This window comes from Protomyctophum parallelum (assembly GCF_964188405.1).
Source record: "Protomyctophum parallelum genome assembly, chromosome: 11".
Classification (NCBI taxonomy): domain Eukaryota; kingdom Metazoa; phylum Chordata; class Actinopteri; order Myctophiformes; family Myctophidae; genus Protomyctophum; species Protomyctophum parallelum.
The window spans coordinates 28,093,091-28,113,926 of NC_139707.1; the positions used below are offsets into that span (position 1 = coordinate 28,093,091).

Genomic DNA, 20,836 nt, shown 5'->3' on the forward strand with positions numbered 1-20,836 from the left:
TGAAATGTCATATCCAGTATGTCGTTTACACTGAATTTATTACTTTATTCATAATTAATTTATTAAACCGAATTTGTATTAAACGTATTTCTTTATTTATAGTTTTGTATATATGCAGAAGATTTTGTGGCTTATAAGCGTTTGTCTGTGAGGTGTTACTGCGCAGAACACAAACATGACATGCACGTGTGTGTGTGTGTGTACTGTATGCGTGTGGGCGTGCATGCAAACAACACGTGCGATAACGATACCTGCTGTGGGGCTGGCCAAGGGTGGAACGTAATTAAGTATGTTTACTCAAGTACTGTACATTAGTACAATTGTGAGGTACTTTTACTTTACTGAAGTATTTCCAATTTATAATACGTTTACTCCACTACATCTCAGATAAACATATTGTACTTATACTCCACTCCAATTATTTGAGAGCTTTATTTACTAGTAGAGATGTTCTGATACTGTATCGCTATCTGAAAAGTATCGTTATCGGCCCTTATTTGTCATATCGGTATCTGAGAATATGCCAGTCTAACCACCGATCTCACACAGTTCCATAGTTCGTTTTTGTATTTATACATGAACCACTTTAGCCCTCTAGACATTTCGTCTCTAACACCCATGTTCACATTCTTTTCCTGTGGTATGTTTTGTAGTGATTTCATGAAATTGTCTGGTTAATTACAACATAGCGTTCTGTGAGCCCCTCATTATGTGGGTCAATTCTTGACTGTTGTCGTCGATGAAAAAAGAATGTTCCTGGGCCAGTAGCTACAATGTTGGGACCAGTGATCTTGAACTTGCAAATGTCTTTTGTCTTAAATGTACTGTCCAATAAAGCATATGTTCAACAAGTGAATAAAAGACGCTACCTGTCGTAACAGTTGACATCGTCCAGCCAGCAGCCCTGTTTGACCACCTCCACAGCGCCCGACACGTTCCTCCACGTAGCGAAGCAGTGCCGCCTCTTGTCCTTCTCTTGACCTTGGGAGTTGCACGTCTCAATGCCGCTGCGGTTGGCACGGCTGTCCGACACCCCCGACGGGTTGTAGTTGTAGTGGACACACTCCTGCGTCTCCGAGCGACCCAGGATGGCACCTAAGGTGGAGATAAGCGCATGGAATGAAGCACAGGTTTTATCACACGACTGAAAATGTAATTACTGTGTTTAGTTATTAACATTGTAAACCTATGTTTACTATATGTTCTACATATAGCCAACCAGAAGGAAGAAATCACAGATTGAGGCTTTAACCTCGAATGTTCTGACAGACCATTCATGCTTGTGGAAGATGCTTCTGAAAGTGTATTCTACCGCTTGTTTGACCATCTCAAAATAACTGAAAATAGCTGATCTACAAGCTGATCTACAAGCTCACAACACGTCGCAGTGTGACATGTTGTGAACTTGTAGTTCAGCTATTTCCGATGCACACCATGCTTCCATAGAAGACTAATTCTACAGAATCCAAATAACTGAAATCACCACTACACTCTGTTGTGCTGTTAGTTGTAAAAAGCCAGCATTGTCATTCATGAATAGCTTATAATATTTAATGAAGACCGAATGCAGTTGCCTGAAAGCAAATTCCACTTGCCCAAACATTTATTTACCGTACTTGCTATGGGGCAGGCAAACGTTAATGTGAACACTCTTGGCATATGAAGACCCACTAGATATTAGGCAACGGTTCTCTGTTAAATGCTGAAGTTCACAACTTCACAAGCATGGTTCAATACACCCCTGTGAATTGCAGATCTTAGGTTTTGCAATTACATTCCACTTTACTACTTTACACATGTCTCACTGCTGAAATGGCACTGTGTACGTCCCGAGAAAACCCCTCCCTGCAAGTGAATCCAACAGAAACAGAAATAGCTGATCTACAAGCATCACGACACGTTATGAGCTTGTAGATCATTTATTCCCGGTAAACACCATGTGTATATAATTTAGCCTATTGCTTTGACATGACGTCTTGCCGCTGCACTCGCAATAGCGTGAGCTCGTTGCCTCGTTCAAAAGTTGTGTTTCTCCAACACAACAGCTCAAAGTACTCCATGACAGCAGAGTGGGACAACACAAATGTTCTGTCCTTTATCCTTACAGAGATGATATTGTTCTTTCCCTCCTGCAAGGTTTTGTTTTCTCCCTTGAAATAATAACTGAATGCAAATAACAATTTTGTCATACTGGAAATATGTCTAAATGGAAAAACCTTTACATTTTTTCATTCATGAGCAAAATAAGGAATTTGGGAAATATTTTGAAAAACATGAAACTGTACTGAAACCGAACTGAAACCATGACCAAAAAACCAATGTACGAACCGTGGGTTAACTGAACCCTTGCATGCCTATTAGGTATTAGGCCCCACGATCCATCCTTGTTGACCTGCCACAGAATTTCAGAAAGCCGTCTTCCAAGAAAGTGTCACGACTCACGATTGATCTACACTTGCACTGCCATACTTGTAAAGGCTCCCAAGGCAGTATGACATCAATTAACTTCAGAGAGATCACCACTCGCTTCACTTAAGACACTGCGCGCTAGCCGACGATCGGGCGGAACCGATCTGATTGCAATGCGTGAGAAGTTCAACAGGCAAGTATACCATGCAGAACAGAAGCGTGTGTACGACGGTTTTGTAGTTTACTATTTTTACGACCAACCCCATTAGTCGTGCCGTCATGGCAGCAGTGTACAATGTGACCATTGCCATGATGCGGGGCCCTCCTGCCGGCCCTCTCGCACGCTCGCCTGCAGTCTGTAGCGCGAAGCGTTAGCCACACCGTCGCAGGGAACCGTTACACATGCTGCTAAGGGGGACATCTGTCACCACCAGGCTCCAATGCAGGGCCCGCCAACTGTGGCTCTGTAATTAACCAGCGCTGATGAACGCCTCAAGAGAGAGAAAGTCAATTCACGTGGCGTGGCCTACTGCTGCCTGGAAGAGATGAAGGATGACAACTTTTTTTTGGTAATCTTCTAAGACCATCTGTTTCCCCCCAGCACTCAGTGTTTGTATATTTACTGTTGATGATAGAGAGACGTACCGATACCATTTTTGTTCTTCCCAAACCCGATTCTGAAACCCACAACTTGGGTATCGATCTGATTCCAGTGGGTAATTTAAACACATCTAGGACAGTGGTTTTCAAATTGATGACGAGGGACTCTCAGCTCCTCTAATTTAAAAAAGGTTTGCAAACCACTGATCTAGGAATAAACAAAGAATTCCATAACTAATTGTTAAAGTGAAGCTATACATTAGTAAAATAATAATGTGAAAAGTAAAGTAAGAGTATAAAATAGTCATGCAACGGTGAAACTGAACCATTCAAAACTATTACTGTAAATGAAAACATCGTGTCATAAATGACATGGTATCGGATTGGCATATATGGCATACTTGCTAATACCAGCATCCTAGGCAGTATTGGCAGCTTTTCCGATACTGGTATCAATAAAACTCTATTTGATAATGTTTTTCTTTCATTCTCTCCCCATTTAAGTCATTGCCAATTCCCCTCATATGGCCTATAAAAGTCTGCTTCACTGCCAAGCCCTACTTGTTGGGTCTTAGAGGGGGCGGAGAGTAGGGACGTAATCGTATGACATTCCACAGCATGGTACGTTATCTACCAAAAAAATACTTATGTGTATTGTGTAGTACACTACTACACTCCCATTTTAATTAAATGTACTATGGCCCTTGGAAATACAAAGCAAAACAGTTATTTTCCTTAGAAAAATATTGCTATTTTGAACTATGGTGGTTGAGATTTAGGGTTGCGGTGGTGTGAAGATTTTCCAGATTAATGAATAAAGCCATATTAACTTAACCAACATTGTGAACAAGTAGGTGTCCTACTCAACACTCCAACACTACCATTGGGTTATACAAGTAGACAGAAAATATAGCCAATCACAGCGCTAAGCAGCCATGATGTCAGAAACAGGAAATAAACAGCAAGTTGGTTGAGAGTAAATCGTGTAATCTCATCTACTGCAGCTGGTTGTTAAGTAAATAAAGCAAACATACTCCTGCTCGTACAAAAAAGCTGTTGTCAAGTAAACATTAAGAGCCTTCTTTCTACCTCTACTGTCGTTAGCAAGTCAAATGACTCCGTTGTGACTTGTGCTGTGAGCAGCAGAATCATAGACAGACTAGTCAATATAACGATAATGATAATATTACAAATTAGTTACAAGTAACCATACCGAGACTAAATGACAACTGTTGGTCCACCCTGAAAATATCCTTATTGTTAACAACAGCTGCGTTCACACGGGACGATGCAAAGATAGTAGATACACACATTTTCAATGGAAGCCAGCGACATGAAGATACAAAGATGCATCAGACGCTTGTAGTTGCTTTTGCATCTGCCCATGTAAACGCAGCATTAGTGCTTTTGATGTCCCTTTATGGTGAATGTTCAGCTCATTAAAAACAGGAAATGTCAGCAGCCCAGCACTGATGAAAGTTGCATTCAGGTACTTTCTTATTCACATAGACATGGGCAGCACCAACTGTTTTATTCAGATAGACATGGGGCAGTACTATCTTGTTCAGATAGACATGAAAGCACTAACAATCTAATTCACATAGACACAGGAAGCACTATCTTATTCATGGAAAGCACTAGGGCGGCAGTGGCTCAGGGGTAGAGTGGTCGGTGGCCGGATGGGAACCGCGAGGTTCCCAGTTCGATCACCGGCTCCTTCCCGGGCTCCCCTAGAGTTAGTGTCGAAGTGTCCTTGAGCAAGACTCTGAACCCCTAATTGTTCCCGATGTGCAGGTTGGTGCCTTGCTTGGTTTTCCTCCACCATTGTGTGTGTGTGTGTGTGTGTGTGTGTGTGTGTGTGTGTGTGTGTGTGTGTGTGTGTGTGTGTGTGAGACACGTGCGTGCGTGCGTCTGGGTGATGAATGTAATACACACTATGGGTAAAGGGCTTTGGATAAAAGCGTATATAAATGTAATATATAATTTACCACTAACTATCTTATTCAGATAGACAAATATACTGACTCACTGGTGAGCTAATTGATGTAATTTAATTTTACATTATTAAAATGTGCAACAATACCATGGGTGTGAAATGGCATATGGTACCAATAAAAGTGGTTGTTTAATACGCCCGTAGGCCCACCTATTTATATCCCCACGTGTTCTCCTCTCATGTACATGGAGCCGTCAGGCGCTTCTTCACCTGCCAGTGGGATGTTTGACTGGGAGGTCAAACATGACCTGATGAAGATCCAGATTCCACAAGATCGAAAAGTTGCCACTTGCCAGACTAACATGTATTTTTTTTGTACCATATATAGTGTGCAGGCTCCATCCATCTTTTGACTGAGGTCATAACACAGAAGATCATGGCCAGCCCTCCCAGTTCCACTCCCTACGGAAACAGGCGCTATGAGCAACCTGTAAGAGTGCAGTGACCGAGAACAACCTCCCCTGCTAGCTTCCCAAACTCAAACCCAGCCAACTGTGATCGTTGGAGCAGCCAGCCATACCGGAGGCCCACCCGGATGCCCCTAATAATCATAATGATATTGAACCTGCATTGTGGCTAGAATGCTGTGGATACAATGCTGTGCTGTGGTAAAAGAATAAAGAAACATATATATATATATATATATATATAGTTAATCATAATATAGGTTCTGAAGATGTTGATATATTCTTTCACATACATTGCATTGCAGGACTGCAGAGGAACCCACTGCATCGGTCGGCACTGTGATTTATTGGCTCTTGTGTCTGATAAGAGGGTAATGGGATAGCGGTCCCATTCAGCCTGCTGAATCTCCTACTCAGCATAATCACAGCATGGGAAGGCGAGGGGGGGGTTCTGTAGGGTCCTTTACTGTGAAGTTAGCTACACTATACTGCAGCACAGCCCTTTGAGCCAAATGTGTCCTAAAATGGATGAGATGTCAATGCAATGACGACATGTTGGATTCACTGATGCACTCAAGTTACTGGGTGAAGTTGTGCTGAATTGTAGCAATACTGTGACATGCAAGAAGACAGCAGTAATAAGTCAAAGTGTGTGATGCTTTTCCTTCTCCTGTTGTGCATGTAGTTTGGCCACTTCTCCACGGCAAACGGCATTGTTAAATGGGATTGTATGGTTCCACTGGGTATAAAGGATAGAGGCCGACATCATCTAAAGCTGGGGAGGCTCAATGAGCAGGTGTCATGACTCAGATCGCCTCATCTTCAGCCCAGTCATCTAAACCACACATCACGTGACTACAGCAACATAGGAAACTTCACACTGGAGCAAAGTCCTCAACTCTCAAACACGGAAAAGAAAAACAGAACAAACAAAATCATTTCTCTAACAGGCTAATCCTAGGCTTATATAAACACCAAGGAGAGGGATCTTGAATATAAAGTACGAAACCCTCGCCTGCAGGCACTGTATGGGTTTTGAAGAAACAACAATATAAGCTGTTTTTTGTGGTTAGCCCCAACAAAACCTCAAGTGGTTCCTCTGACCGACAAAAACAGACTCATTCAGTCAAAGGATGTGGCGGGTGTGGTTTGACAATAACGCTTCTGCAAAGAAGCCGTGAGTCGATGTACCAACTGTGTCTCACACACACACACACACACACACACACACACACACACACACACACACCATTAGCCAAAAATACGCATGCAAGGTGCAAGCCTGTAGATTATTTTATGTAAAATTTGGGGTAGAGGGGGAAAAAAGAGCAGACCAAGTACAGAGTGAAAATTTACACAAGATGAAGAAATGAAATGAAGCCATATAGTCTATAGCAGGCGTGCACACACTTTTTGACTTGAGAGCTGAATTCAAAATGACCAGCTCAACAAGATCTACCCACCGAAAAGAATATTGAGAGGGCTTTGGAATAGCGGCACTGGCATTACATAAATAAGACAAATGCACTCGAAATGGGAAATAGAGGGGGAGAAATGGAATATATAGGGTTTTTTTGTACTTAATTTGTAATGCTACCGATGCTACCGACTAAATATTGCATTGTGGGTTTGAGCTAGACAGGCCCTTATTGATGTCAATCAAGTCACCTTAATTCAAGTGGCATATGCCAAAAATAGTTTTTTTTAAATATATTTAAATATTCTTTAGGGGCATGTCGTGATCTGCACAGCCTTTGTGATTTTGGGAACCCTGATCTATAGTATAGTAGAGGTCCCTGCTTCCTCTCTCTCCTTGGCCTGACCGCTGCTGTAGGGTATACAGACCGGACCAGACAACACTACAAAACAGAACAATCACCATCTCTATTTGGTTTAAATAGGTGGAAGAATAGACTTCTAACTGGAGCTAAAGCGAAACATTTAGTTTGGAGCCTTGAACTTGCATTTCAGAGAAAACAGCCATTAACTGTGCCTGATGTCCAAACTAAGCACTTTTTAAAATAAACCGTAGGGACGGACACAAGGCAACATTCTTCATCCGAGGCTACTTAAAGTCATTGTTTGGAATAGTACAAGGAGATATTTTGAGAGCACACACACAGGAGGGAGAAAATAGAACCACCTGCCTTAGGTTAGCAGCAGGCAAATAGGCAGACAGCCAGATTAGAAGAAGAAACACCAGGTTTTCATTCCTCCCATGTCTAACAAGGGGCCAGGGTTGTACAGGGGACGTACAGTGACATTTGTGCTGACAATCAATTATGAATGAGTCAAAAGTGCCAGCCAAACATGGAACGCTGTGAGCCTCGGGGCCAGAGATGTGGAAACTGGTCACGCAGGTCGAGTGAGGAGCTGGCGCCAAGATGGGGAGGGGGGGCAGCTGCTGCAACATACTAACAATGCTTGTTCACGTGCCAACCAAGAATGCCAGTGCTTCAGGAGATGCTCACATTCTATCCATCTATGCCATGTTGCCACAGTCTGATTTGACCCATGGGGGGTGAAAAGGATGGAGCAGTAGGGGGCTTTTCAGTAGCATGGGCCTTTCCAACTTCTGTGACTCAGGTTTCTGAGTCACAGAAGTTCCTTTTCTCTCCCTCTCCTTGTTCCCCTTTTGTCAGCTTCAATGAAGTTTCACATCACCACATGGTGCCTTTGAACTTGTGCTATTAATAAGTTGAGCTGGTCCTAGGAGATTCCCAGTAGTGCACTACTGAGGAGATACTGTACAGTTAATGAGATTAATGCAGTGACAGAAAATACCCGGAATAAGATTACGGTACGTACAGGAATCACACCAGTAAACCATCTTTGTTTTGTTTGTTTTTATCTTAGAGGCTAACGAAAGCCCCACTATAAAACCACCTAAAAAGGCATAGCAATGTTACAACACCACAGGTAAAAGAATAGCAGTTGTGCCCATGGCTAAACCGCTTGTTTGGAGCTCATTTAAATCTCTCTCCTACATTCATTTTTCTACAGCGGCCCAGCAAGTCTCTCTGGTCTAAAATAACCACTTTGTTGCTGTCGGGCAGAAACCATATTTCATCTTTGTATGCTCATAGATGCAATTCCCTTTGTCGAAATTAAAATTCATGTTGTGCAAAAGCAATGGAAATATCCGATCCACAAGTTAGCACAATGTGTTGCAACTACTTGTGAATGTACGATTTATTTAAAGATTTGATAATAATACAATTACAACCATGCCGAGATTGTGACTACCATGAATGACAACTGCTTGTCCGCCCTCAGTACCTTTAGAGTTAAGACAATAGCGACTTTAAACAACGACGGCTACGGCTGTCGGATACGGCAACAGGAAATGGATCAGTGCTCGATACATAAACCTGCTTGCCGTCGCAGCCTTTTCTACTGGTGTAAGCTACACTTACACGTAGTGTCTACAACGCCATGTCATAACCATGTTTATTGAAATGATAGCTGTCATACATTTACACGGATTGCTCCATCACCTCTCTTATGCTGTGTAAAGTGTTGGCATGCTCTGAATGAAGAAATAACACTACCATATGTCATATTAACCATGTTTATTAAAACGGTATTAGAAATTAGAATAACACAGATTGCTCCAGCACCTTCCTCTTTCCACTGCTGATCATGTCCAGTGCATGTAAGAACTAGAAAAAGTGCCCTTCTGGGCACAGGTCTCCACCAGGTTATCCACAGATCCGTGCAGTTAGAGGTAAAAACACTTTTCGGCCAGTTATAGCGCCACCTTGAGGCTGAGTTGAAATTGTTCATGTGGCATTTTGTCCTCGGCCTAGTGGGAATGTGGGTGCACAATTTCACGGAAATCACGCGATGTGTTCATGATTTGCAGCATTTTGTTTGAAACTGAGCACTCCTGTGAACTTTGGAAGCCAATCTTAACCAATCAGGATGGAGTCTGAGAAATCTGAAAGACCGGTTTGGTTGAATGGCTCTAGAGAGACTGTGTACCAATTTGCGTGATGTTTGGACAAAATCTGTAGGTGTGCTGTGCAAAAACTTGTTTTGCACAAAGCGGCCTCCTGGTGGCGCTATAACAGGCCGTTCTGGAAAGTTTGGGGCAGAGGTTCATCGTTGGCATCCAGTGTGTGTGTGCATTTGGCATCGACCGGGTTAACGGTGGCCGAGATTAGCTGCTCACGGACGGACACACACACACACACACACACGGACGGACGGACGGACGGACGGAGTGCAAAACATACTCTCTCCCCATGCCTTCGGCCTGGTGGAGACAATTAAGCAATATCGGCAAGTTAGCTGACGCGCGACGTGGTGTTTAACCCATTTTGGGCGGGAACCCCTTTTGGTGTTAGCGTGATGTTATGCTTTAGCTATTGCAAAATAGCAGATCTACAAGCTCATAGCACGCCGAGTGGCGCGCTACGAGCCTATAATGATTGACATGCCCAAAATAGTGACGACAGACTGAAAGTGGTTAAGTATGTAGTAGGTTTCATAAATATTTAAACAATTAAAGTATTAACACTACCATAAAGACCTTGTGACCAAATAATAATGACATGGATATATTGAAACATTTCCTTGTAAGTAATGGTTTTGGGCATGCAACGTCTCTGACTGGACCCTTTCCAGTTTGCCTATAGGGCAAAGAGGGGGACAGAGGATGCTGTGGCATGCCTCCTTCATTCCCTTCTCCAACATCTGGACTCACTCATCTTCTGACAATTTTGCCACTATTCTTTTTGTTGATGAACAAGAATGTCAGTTCTGCTTTCAACACTATTCAATGCCATCACATGATCAAGAAACTGCACCTCCTCAACATCCCTCCACTCCTCATACACTGGACTCACAACTTCCTGAGTAACAGACCACAAGCAGTTAAAGTAGGTACATCATTCTCATCAACTGTTATCACCAACACTGGGGCCCCCCAAGGCTGTGTCCTCAGTCCTTTCCTCTACAAACTATACACAAATGACTGTATTAGCCCCTCACCCAGCAACATCACATACTTTAAATACTCTGATGATACTGCTATTCTCAGACTGCTCCATGACAATAACTCTATTACAGTCTATCAGAAGTCACCATTTCTCATTTTACACAGTGGTGCACTGAAAACTATTTAGAGTTGAATGTGGACAAAACAAAAAGGACTGGTCATTGAAACAACCCACACTGGACTTAACCCACTCCTCATTAATGGTGAGACAGTAGAACAGGTTGCCAGTTTCACATATCTTGGACTCACCCTGGACAATAGACTTAGGTTTGATCAACATATTATATCTATCCAGTCACGTTTTCAGCAAAGACTAATCCGCAAGCTAAGATCATTATCTGTTGCTCCTCATCTTCTATCATTATTGTACAAAAGCATTATTCAACCTGTTCTGTTGTACTGTTCCGCATGTTTTTTCAACATACTGACCATGTCTAACAGAAACAAACTTTTCAGTATTAACTGTATTGCTTCCAAGATTATCGGACTTCCCACACCAACACTTTCTGATATGAACAATAATGCCATCACATGGCTAGCACTCTCAATATCACGTGACACTGATCATCCCCTGTATCGCTTCTCATGCCATCAGGACAAAGATACAGAACCTTACCCTGGAAAAAGGTTTGTTTCAGTGTTTTCAGAGTTTTGTCCCCTCAGCCATCGCGGCATTAAACAAACTGCCCCGCCAATAGGATGGTTCTGTACAGTGTACACTCATGTTTTCGTTTGGCTTGGTGTTATGTTTTTCTGTACTATGTGTTGTTTTTGTTGTTGGTGTTGAACAGACCTGTGAAGATGAATATCCTTCGGGACAATAAAGATTATTATTATTATTCCTTTTTTAGGCAGCACAAAAAGCTATAGTAGTGTCACGGAAATAGCACTGGAACGGCATACGCTGTGGAGTCTATTCAATTGTCTATTTTAAAAAGAAAAGTAACTGCTCCACTGCACGGAAGCTTTGGATGAAGAAAATTATTTTAGGGAGGAATTAATTTACTAATTGCCCCTCGGTGCGGATAAATCCGGGGATTAGTTCCAGAGACACAAGTCGCCATTATCAGGATTACACAGAATCTGCCGGAATTACTGTCACATCCACGCGTAGGAGATGAGGAGGAGGAGAAACCAGAGGAAGATGCGCATCAAGCCAGGTCTCTGAGCTATGATTACATAGATCTGGGGCAGTGAATTAAGTTGGACAAATTGACCCGTCCCGGGTGCATCACACAGATCAGGGAAGGGGGACCCCACACAGCTTTAGTCACCGTTGAGTACTGACCTGGGCTGGGGTGACAGTTGACTTGGAGGTGAAAGATGCTGAGGTGGCATTTCCCTTGCCACAAGTTAAAAATATGAAATAATAATAATAATAGTGAAATAAGGCCAGTGCAGGTCCATATGGTCTCAATTTAATTTGGCTTGATATGAAAAGGATTGCAAACCACTGTGTTATATTACCCTTCTGCCAGTTATCTGCGTTGAGGTGGCCCTGAGCAAAACCTAATACTGCTCCGACCCTATGCTCAAGTCTGATCACTTGGGCAGCTATGAGTTGGGTGAAGCCTAATCAAATAATAGGTCTAAAAATATATCTCCCTGGCAAAACAAAAATACATAGGTCACCATTACCGGTGTTAACACAACAACAGTCAGTAGGCAAATCAGGGTTTCGGCTAGCGGCCTTCACATCTAGCCTCGCGTAGCCAGCCTTCAATCTGCCTTTGAAATGCATATTGTGCCAGGCAGATTGAGTCCGGTGTCGCTAAATTGTGGGCATAACCAAACAGGGCCCACTATGTGTGTGACATGGTTGTAGGTCTAACATACTAATAGAGTCCATTTGAATCTTTTTTAAATCAAAACACTGAGGGGCCCAGACTAATATCCACGCAGTGATATTAGTATGGCTACGAGACGCTACCTCACATCTAGAGTTCAGATACAGAGATCACCATATATGGGATCAAAAGGGACACCGAAAGACAAGTACAATGTACAATGGGTACTCTGACAAAGCCCCCCGACACTATGACTCAGACATACCGGTTATGAAAGAATGGTTAATGTATACTCATATGACAATGTGTATTGCATTGAAAATAGCAGATCTACAAGCTCACCACATGTATCGCTATGTATGTTTGTATATCTGCTATTTGTATTTTCAGGCTTAGGATTCAGTTTAGGTCAAAAGATCAGGTCATACTGGGTAATTTACTTTTATTTTTACTGTGCCACTTGACCCCCCCAGGAGTGCGTGTGATGACTGAAGCCTAGTAATGTTTGCACAAAGTTCAATGCAATGTTAGCCTGGAGGGACAAGTGCTCTGTGACTGGCTAGTCCATTGCTAGGTGCCAACCACTCAACCAATCCATCATCTCTCTCATCCCATAGCCTGACAATTAACATTGCATAGCCTAGAGGGATGGGTTTTCTGTGATTGGCTAATCTGGGCCGACTAATCCTACAACTCTGGTCCCCCTCTTTGGTCCCCACGATCAACCAATCCATTAACTGCAATCATCTAACTGTGATTCCCAAAATCAATCAATCCTATAACAATTGTCGCCAAGAATCACTAGGGTTTGTACCAAAAAACAGAAAGGCATTGCCTACCTACGAAACTGGTCAGGCTACTACTTGGCCTTACTCCCCAAACCCACCTCACCCCTGCCCATTTTGACAGGCTGGAATGGCTTAGGGTTGACGACAGTGTTCAGCATCTTGCAATGGGTCTGGTCCACAAGATTCGCTACACCACCAAGATACCCATGTACCCGTCTAAATATTTCCTTAATGTCAACGAGGTTTACACCCACAAACATGTAGACATGTGAATACCTTGACTCCTTCAAAACCACTCTCAAAGGGCACCTACGGACGGCTGCAATTCAAAACTGGCCCCTGTAATTTCGGAATCCCCCCCACCCACTTCGCCCTTATGTTTCTTTTCCCTTTTTACCTCCTTACATGATTTCCTGTTGTTTGTGCATAGAAGTGTGTATTTGTAAGTCTCTAAATGTAATGCATTGAAAAGGGTGGACTCTGTTGTGTCATCAATGTGTCTAACAAAACGGAATAAATGCAAACTTTAAGTAACTTAACACTGACAAATAAAATAGTAGTATAGGCAGGACGACAAAGAATCTTTGGCATGATGCACAATGTTGGACTACTGGGGAAACTCCATAAAGTAACACTGTACTGGATTTGCGACTCTTTACTGTCTCCAACATTCACACATTGCGACTCGTCTCATAGATTTGCTACTCTTTGCAAGCGACACCATCTGACGATCATACAGAGTATTGCCAGCCAGTAGGCCTGAGCAATCAAAAATAAATAGAAACAGATATTTAGAACCAATAACTGACTTATAATCAAATACAACTTTTTTCTAATTATCTGAATAATCACTAAACCCGGTGGTGGCACAAAGCAGCACGACACGTTGTGAGCTTGTAGATCTGCTATTTTCATTAATCGTAATTGAGGGAAAGATGTGAAATGGCCATAGTTTGACTTTGTACAGATGCTTTGTTAAATTTGACGTGTTCTACTTGAAAGACTTCCTCTGTGATGGAAGTCCTTCAAATGAAATGCAGCCACAGAGTTTAGACCATTAGCAGTATGATAGTTGTTTAGTTGATTGATGTTTAATCTAACCAGCCTACATGGTAGCCTACCTACATGCTGCTGTTAGAGCAAGGGAACTGTTGATTACTAGTGGCTGCATCATTGTGAAGCTTCCATTACCTGAAACATCCGATTTGGAACTAACTGACAGTGCTGTGTTGTGATTGGTCCGGACCTATAGGAACTAGATCCGGTACCCAACCGTACGACGTCTACTGGAAAGGGGTAAGGAGTCAATCGCAGATACATATTTGCAGCCGTTTAAAAAACCTGTACATACTTGCAGGTTTTGCCAGCTCATCAAGCCTGTTGAGTGTAGACTCCTCTGAGTATCCCGTGTGATAGTGCAGCAAGGGGATTAAGTGTGTGTGTGAGCGGGGGGGGGGGGGACTTTGTGAAAATGCCAAAAAGGGAGCATGACACTTTCTCCTGTATACTACCCCTGCAGGGGTGGAATGGGCACTCCCCAAAGGACATGAGAAGAGAACACTTAAATATATCCCACATTTGTTTACTGAAGGCCCCTGGTGTATAACTTCAGCCACATATCAAATTCCTGCATGTGAAGCATCTAATGGCCTTGGGTAACATCGGGTGACCTCTTAATACCCTGCAGAGGTGTGTTTGGTACAGTGAGAATGAAAACCCATACAGGCCAGGCCAGGCCAGGCCAGGGCCAGTGGAGACTAAAGCAAGAGTTGCAAGCACAACGCAACCCTATGCCGACATAATAAGAGAAATGAAGAGAGGCAGGCCGCAAAGAACCTCCTTTTTGTCCTAAATCTAACTAGCCAAAGCGGATTTCAGCACAAGCACAACAAACTAGCTATAAAAAAGTGAATGGGTATAAATTAAATGTTTGTCTTAATTTCAGGTTCCAGCAATCAGGGTCACAGCCTGTTCAATAATATGGCTCAACTTATGCCATTCAGGACGGGAACCCCTTTTGGTGTTTTACTCCTTCAGAACGGTAACCCCTTATGGGGTTCTTGTTGCCATGTAGTATATTAGCAGCATAACATTTTTGTCATTTTTTAATTTGCCTCGGTACCCAGGCTTTTATTTTCGTTAGCTACAGCTCTGATTTGTGAACCAATATTTATCCAGCGCTTGCTCCAAGCGTGCCCACCCCTATAGACCAGAAAGCACTCTGGCTGGACCAGGCTATTTTTGAATTAATATTTGAAAATGTTCAGAAAACTTAGTTCAGTATTTAGAAGGCGTTTTTAGAGTTGGCCTCAGTCCGAAAGCAATGCTTGACCCTGTAGTGTAGCAGCCGCATTAGCATGCATGCAAAAAGGACTGCCTAGTTAGGTTATCTAGTAGTGCAACTGCAAATATAGGCTCGTTCCCGTTATCAGACATTTGCATGTGGCGTTGGTTTGCTGTGATTGGGAGCTTTGAATTGTACCTCTGGGGACGATGACTGTGGAAAACCCAGTCCAGCTTGTGGTCTACATAAAATGTTACATAAAAGAGCTCTTTCTGGGTAAAGAGAGCCTTGGCGTTATTCCTCCACATCATTGTTGGGGCAGGGAGGAGGGCCGGAGCGATAAAGCTGCATAACTGGAGCAGAGCGAGACCCTGCTGGACATTCCAGCCAGGATTAGGAGTTCTGACTTCATCTCTTTACAGAATGAATAGGCCTGCAGTCTTTGTGTCCACACAGCGAGCATTAGAACACAAAGTCAAGAATGGGTACCGTTGTTAGCAAGTGAAAGTGAGACAGTTTAAGCCCAACAAGGTTGTATCAATGAATCCAACTCTGAGATGATACATTGAGGATAGATTACACTTGTTAAGGGGATGGAGCATGGTGTGTGTGTGTGTGTGTGTGTGTGTGTGTGTGTGTGTGTGTGTGTGTGTGTGTGACATGACGTATGGACAATCTCTCTGAAACACACATTAAACATTTGATTGCACAAGAACATTGTTTCAATTTACTAATATACATTTATTTGGCTTTATTGCAAATTAGAGAACTCACTCAGGCTTCTCAAAACTATTCCAAATGGGGGCGCTCGCTAACCTAGCGGTCCAGGCGCATGCCACATATAAGCTCTGGCCTGACAGTGCGTCACATGCTCGAGTTCCGTTTATGTCCATGACGACCTTTGCTGCGCGTCTCCCTCTCTCTTTCCTGTCCACCACCGGAGCGGTGGTCACCTCACCACCGAAAATCCAGACTATGAATAGGCCTTAACAGTTCACCTCTCGACTCCCTTGTGAATTGAACAGGGAAACTCAATCCATATTGCACTTCCATGGGCATCCAACTGTAGTCTTGACCAAGACCGTAGTGCCTTAACTACTCAGCACTCTACTACACAGATGAACACAATGTTCTCAGGTGGGTGGGTGGGTGGGGGTGAGTGCAAGGCAAACCGGGGAACAAGATGGAAATAAACAATGGCACATATGTGATTTTTAAATGTGATGCCTTTAAAACAGTGAGCAATGTCAGCTCCAACCGTTTGACATAAATTATTCATGCAATCATGGTGCTATGGCCCTGCAACACTATCTTGGTGGCTGAAATCCACCTCTGCACTGCAAAACAGAAAGGGGGGAAAGATGCCAAAACAATAGGGGGGGATATGTGATTCTTTGACTTAAAGTCAATGTATTCGAATGGTAAACTCATAAGTAAAGCACATAACCAAATCTCTTTGAAGCGGTTAATACTGAGCAAGCCACTTTCAAAGCACATATTCCAGAAACGTGATAACGATCACACAAAAAACCAACCAGACAACAACTTGTTCTGAACTACTGGGAGGCTCTGGCATATTTGTTGTGGCAACTCTTGAGCGTGCTGGGAAGTAGCTGGGATTGCGGTACTGTTGACAGGAAGGCCCAGGTCCGCTGCCGGTCAAGCGGTACATTTGAACAACATAACCCGTTACCTGACAGATAGGGGTAGGGGACCACTGCTGCACAAAAACAACTCTCAGGAAACTCTGTGACCGAGAGATGAGGGCTGCGTGTTTGGTGGTATGCGATACTGAGAGGCAGGCAAATGTCCATCACAGGGCCATTAATGAATCATGTCCAGGCAGGTAGGATTATATTTGGCAGCATGCTTGGAGCAGGAACTCTATGTAAACAATGTGATGCGCAATGGTCCACATACACCTGGCAAGGGGTAGGTTGAGTAAAGGTGAATGAGGGAGAGGGGAGATCCTGCCTAATATAGCAAAAAGATTCATCGTTAAGGGGGCCTCTGGGTGATTTTCCTTTTAACAGGTTTGATATTAAAGAGGTTTTTTTTGCAGGTCAGGGGTACACCATCACGAAGGATGCCATTTATCACCAAATTTGAACACGGCACCCGCGGTAATGAGGAATACACATTCTAATTGTGCTCTTCTGAGGGTTCCTCTTGTGAGAGCCACTAGAGGTAATGTGATAATTGTTTGTATAGAGCCTGCTTAAAATGCAGAGGGTACCGACAAGGGCGGGAGTGTGGTCATTTGTTGCACAGTTTGGGAGGGAAATTAACATGTGAGAAGCAGCAAGGGGGCCAACAAGTGAAATTGGATTTTGGGTTAAAGAAACCCAGGTGGTCATGGCCTTTCAGTATAAAACAACCTGTCCCATTTTCCATGGCCTGGTTTGAACTATTTTGGCTCATCTCTTGGTTGATAGGGTCTGCCTCCCGGTGCTTCCTTTGCATTAACTTGAAAGTATTGGGCCACCCCCACTGCTGGAAAGACTGATAGTGATAGGTGTAAAGTAAGAATTTAAATGTACGTATGTGCCACACGAGAACAAATACGCAAGGCCAGGCTTATAAAGAAATTCCATTACAACTGAATCTTACAAGATCTTACAAGATCTCAAAATAGGGATGCAACAGTTGATTATCTTCTGATTAACTGTCATCTCATAAACACATGAGAAACTGGAAAAAAAAGTTGAAAGTCACGGCACTCCATCGGGTACAGGCTTTAGTTCCGACATAATATTGGTCCTACAGTCATTAGACCGACAACCTAACCCAAACCCCTAACCTAACCACAAGCACGGAGCAGCGCATGTCGGACCTTTGGTGTGTCGGATCTGTGTGTGCAACTGTGCATCCCCACTCCATCTTTAACAAAAACACATTCTACATACATAACATGACTGAAAAACAGAAGCGCGTTTTGCACGATTCAGACACAGACTTAGTCCAGTCTGTGTAAATTAACCATATAAAACAATGTCAAAGAAAATCATCAAAGCATCAGCAATTTGGACAGGTGGTTAACTATAAACTATTGCAGAGTTTAACTGACTTGACAGGTGGACAACTGTAAACAATTGCAGAGTTTAACAGACTTTTGACAGATGGACAACTATAAAGTATAAACTGTTAGAGTTTAAGTGAAGGGTGGACAAAAGTCAAAGAGTGACCTATTATTTCAGTTCACCGACATGAATATAGCATTATAATAAGAATATAAGATCATCAAATATGAGTTAAACTAACACCGTTACCCCAGAACCCAGTTGAAAGATAACTGTAGGTCTTGGTAATCACTACACTGAAAATGGTTCAACGTCACTGCTCTTCTACTGTATTTCAACAAACACATCAAACATAAAAAAGACAAATCTGCTGTGCCTGCTGGCAGACATTCAGCAAAAAGAGCATATCACGTATTTTCGTCAAACAGAGATTTGGTAGAGGCAAAAAAGGACGGGCCGAGCATAGACCCCTGGGGGAGTTGTTACGGCTGAGGTGAAAATTCCATGTTATAGTTCTCACATCCTATCCAGGACACAGGGATGTTGGAATGATAGACGCTGCACCTTACCCTGCATCATGGTAAAATGGACATGTGGGGTTAGAGGGCAATTCTTTAGAGGAGCTTCCGTGAGCGAACAAACAAAGTGGCCCAGGGTATCGCCAATCAGTGAATACATCAACAAAAACTGATATGCTTAAACGGTTTTACACAAGATACTTTGTTTTCCTTATCTGCTTTTGGCACAATGAATTGAGCAGGTGTTGGCTAGCCTTAGTTTCCATCATCCCTTTGGTAAGAAAGAATGCACACACGTGATCCATCAACACACACACACACACACACACAGCGTGGCATGACCTGCCTTCAAACCACTGACATTCACACAGGAAAGGGAGTGTTGTTTGCTTCTCTGACAGAAACAGATGAAAAATATGGTGCATCTTTGTAGGGCTGTCCCGATTATGAAATTTAATTGACGATTCATTGTCGTACAAATAGTTGCGATTAACAATTTTATTGTGTGGCTTTTAGGCCTCAAATACACAAAGAAACAACTGACAAGAGAGAGAGAGAGAGAGAGAGAGAGAGAGAGAGAGAGAGAGAGAGAGAGAGAGAGAGAGAGAGAGAGAGAGAGAGAATATAATTTTACTCAATTTGTAACAAAGTAGTGGCAATAGCCAATCTACAAGCTCACAATACGTCACATTGTTTTGCTTAAATCCACTAGATGAATGTTTCAAAACACTTTTCTCAACATGGAAACTATTATGATGATTATGCAAAATAATTGCTATTATCTCAAATAATGCGACTATGCCATTATATAACGAATCAACGATTGTGACAAGCCTACATCCTTGGTCCTCCAACTTTACTGCCATCGCCAAGAAAGGAATGAGCAAAGACAATGGCCACTGGCTTATTATATTGTGTATGTAACACCAGTCAACATGTGCATCTACCTATGCTGTTTTACCAGGCTGAATGGTATCTTGAGTAAATAGTTGAAAATGTCACTGTGACTGTATGTTGCTTCAGTGTAATGCACCAGCAAGGCAGTCACCCGCACAAAGTCCCTGTATGTGCAAACATACATGACAATAAAAACAATTAAGATATTGCACAATATCATACAAATCTATGCTTTTCTTGGGTATTATTTTAGGGGGAAATCTGCCTCAAAATGCTGCCTGTGTGCGCCATGCCATGGTCATTTGAGTGCAAGACTGCAAGTAACACAGGACTGAGGAATGTGACAATCTTCCGATCCAGGTCAGAGTCCACACCAGGTAAAGTGCAGATTGATCGAATCTGCTTGGTGGATTGCAACCTCAGTCACTTTGCCTCACACAAGCAATAGGAGCTTTGTGTGTTAATAACTTTCAACTTGGTGTCCTTATTTTTGGCATATTTTATTCAGAAATGGCCAAATAGCCGCTCTACAAGCTCACATAGATGGGTTATATTAGCTTATCACTGACAACGTGATATACTGTTAAATTGCTTGCTTGTTTGGCATTGGGAGACCTTACAAGCATGGTCCCACTAGGACCCGATTGTGGCGCTTTTGCTCTTTGACCCCTTTAGAAACGTGGACTTGCTTTTATCCTTGATATTTATTCATACATCAGCACATAATCCGGAGGATTTGCATGCGGAAGCGGCTTGATTAAAGATGCAGGAATTTTGACATGGTGGCATGCAAAGCAAGCGCACAATGCATTAATCATTGCAGTTGCACTGTATGCATTATACAACTGCACGCTCTAAACCCACATGCACACACGTTACCCGTTTCCGTTTTGCGCATGATAGAGGCCCAGGAATGCATTACACTTGAACGGCCCTGCTTTAGGTTTGGTCGGACATGCTCTGCTGGCGTTCGATAGCAATGGTAGAGAGATATCCCTCTCTCTCTGTCCAAATGTAGGCCTAATGTTTAGGATCGCCGAGGGCTAGAGGGAAAGAGCTGCTTGATTTCCAGCTCTGCATTGGATTTCTTTCTCCCCAGCGTGACAGTGTCAGAGGACCCGAGGCAAG

General features: G+C 42.9%; 1 protein-coding gene across 2 annotated transcripts in view; it reads right to left on the reverse strand.

The window, feature by feature from the left end:
* acvr2aa (activin A receptor type 2Aa) overlaps positions 1–20,836 on the reverse strand; it is a 64,088-nt gene that overhangs the window by 41,580 nt on the left and 1,672 nt on the right. For both annotated transcript variants that reach the window (XM_083776926.1, XM_083776925.1), the window contains exon 2: positions 870–1,095. In XM_083776926.1, the coding sequence (XP_083633052.1) occupies positions 870–1,095 (226 nt within the window). The remainder of the gene's footprint in view (positions 1–869; positions 1,096–20,836) is intronic.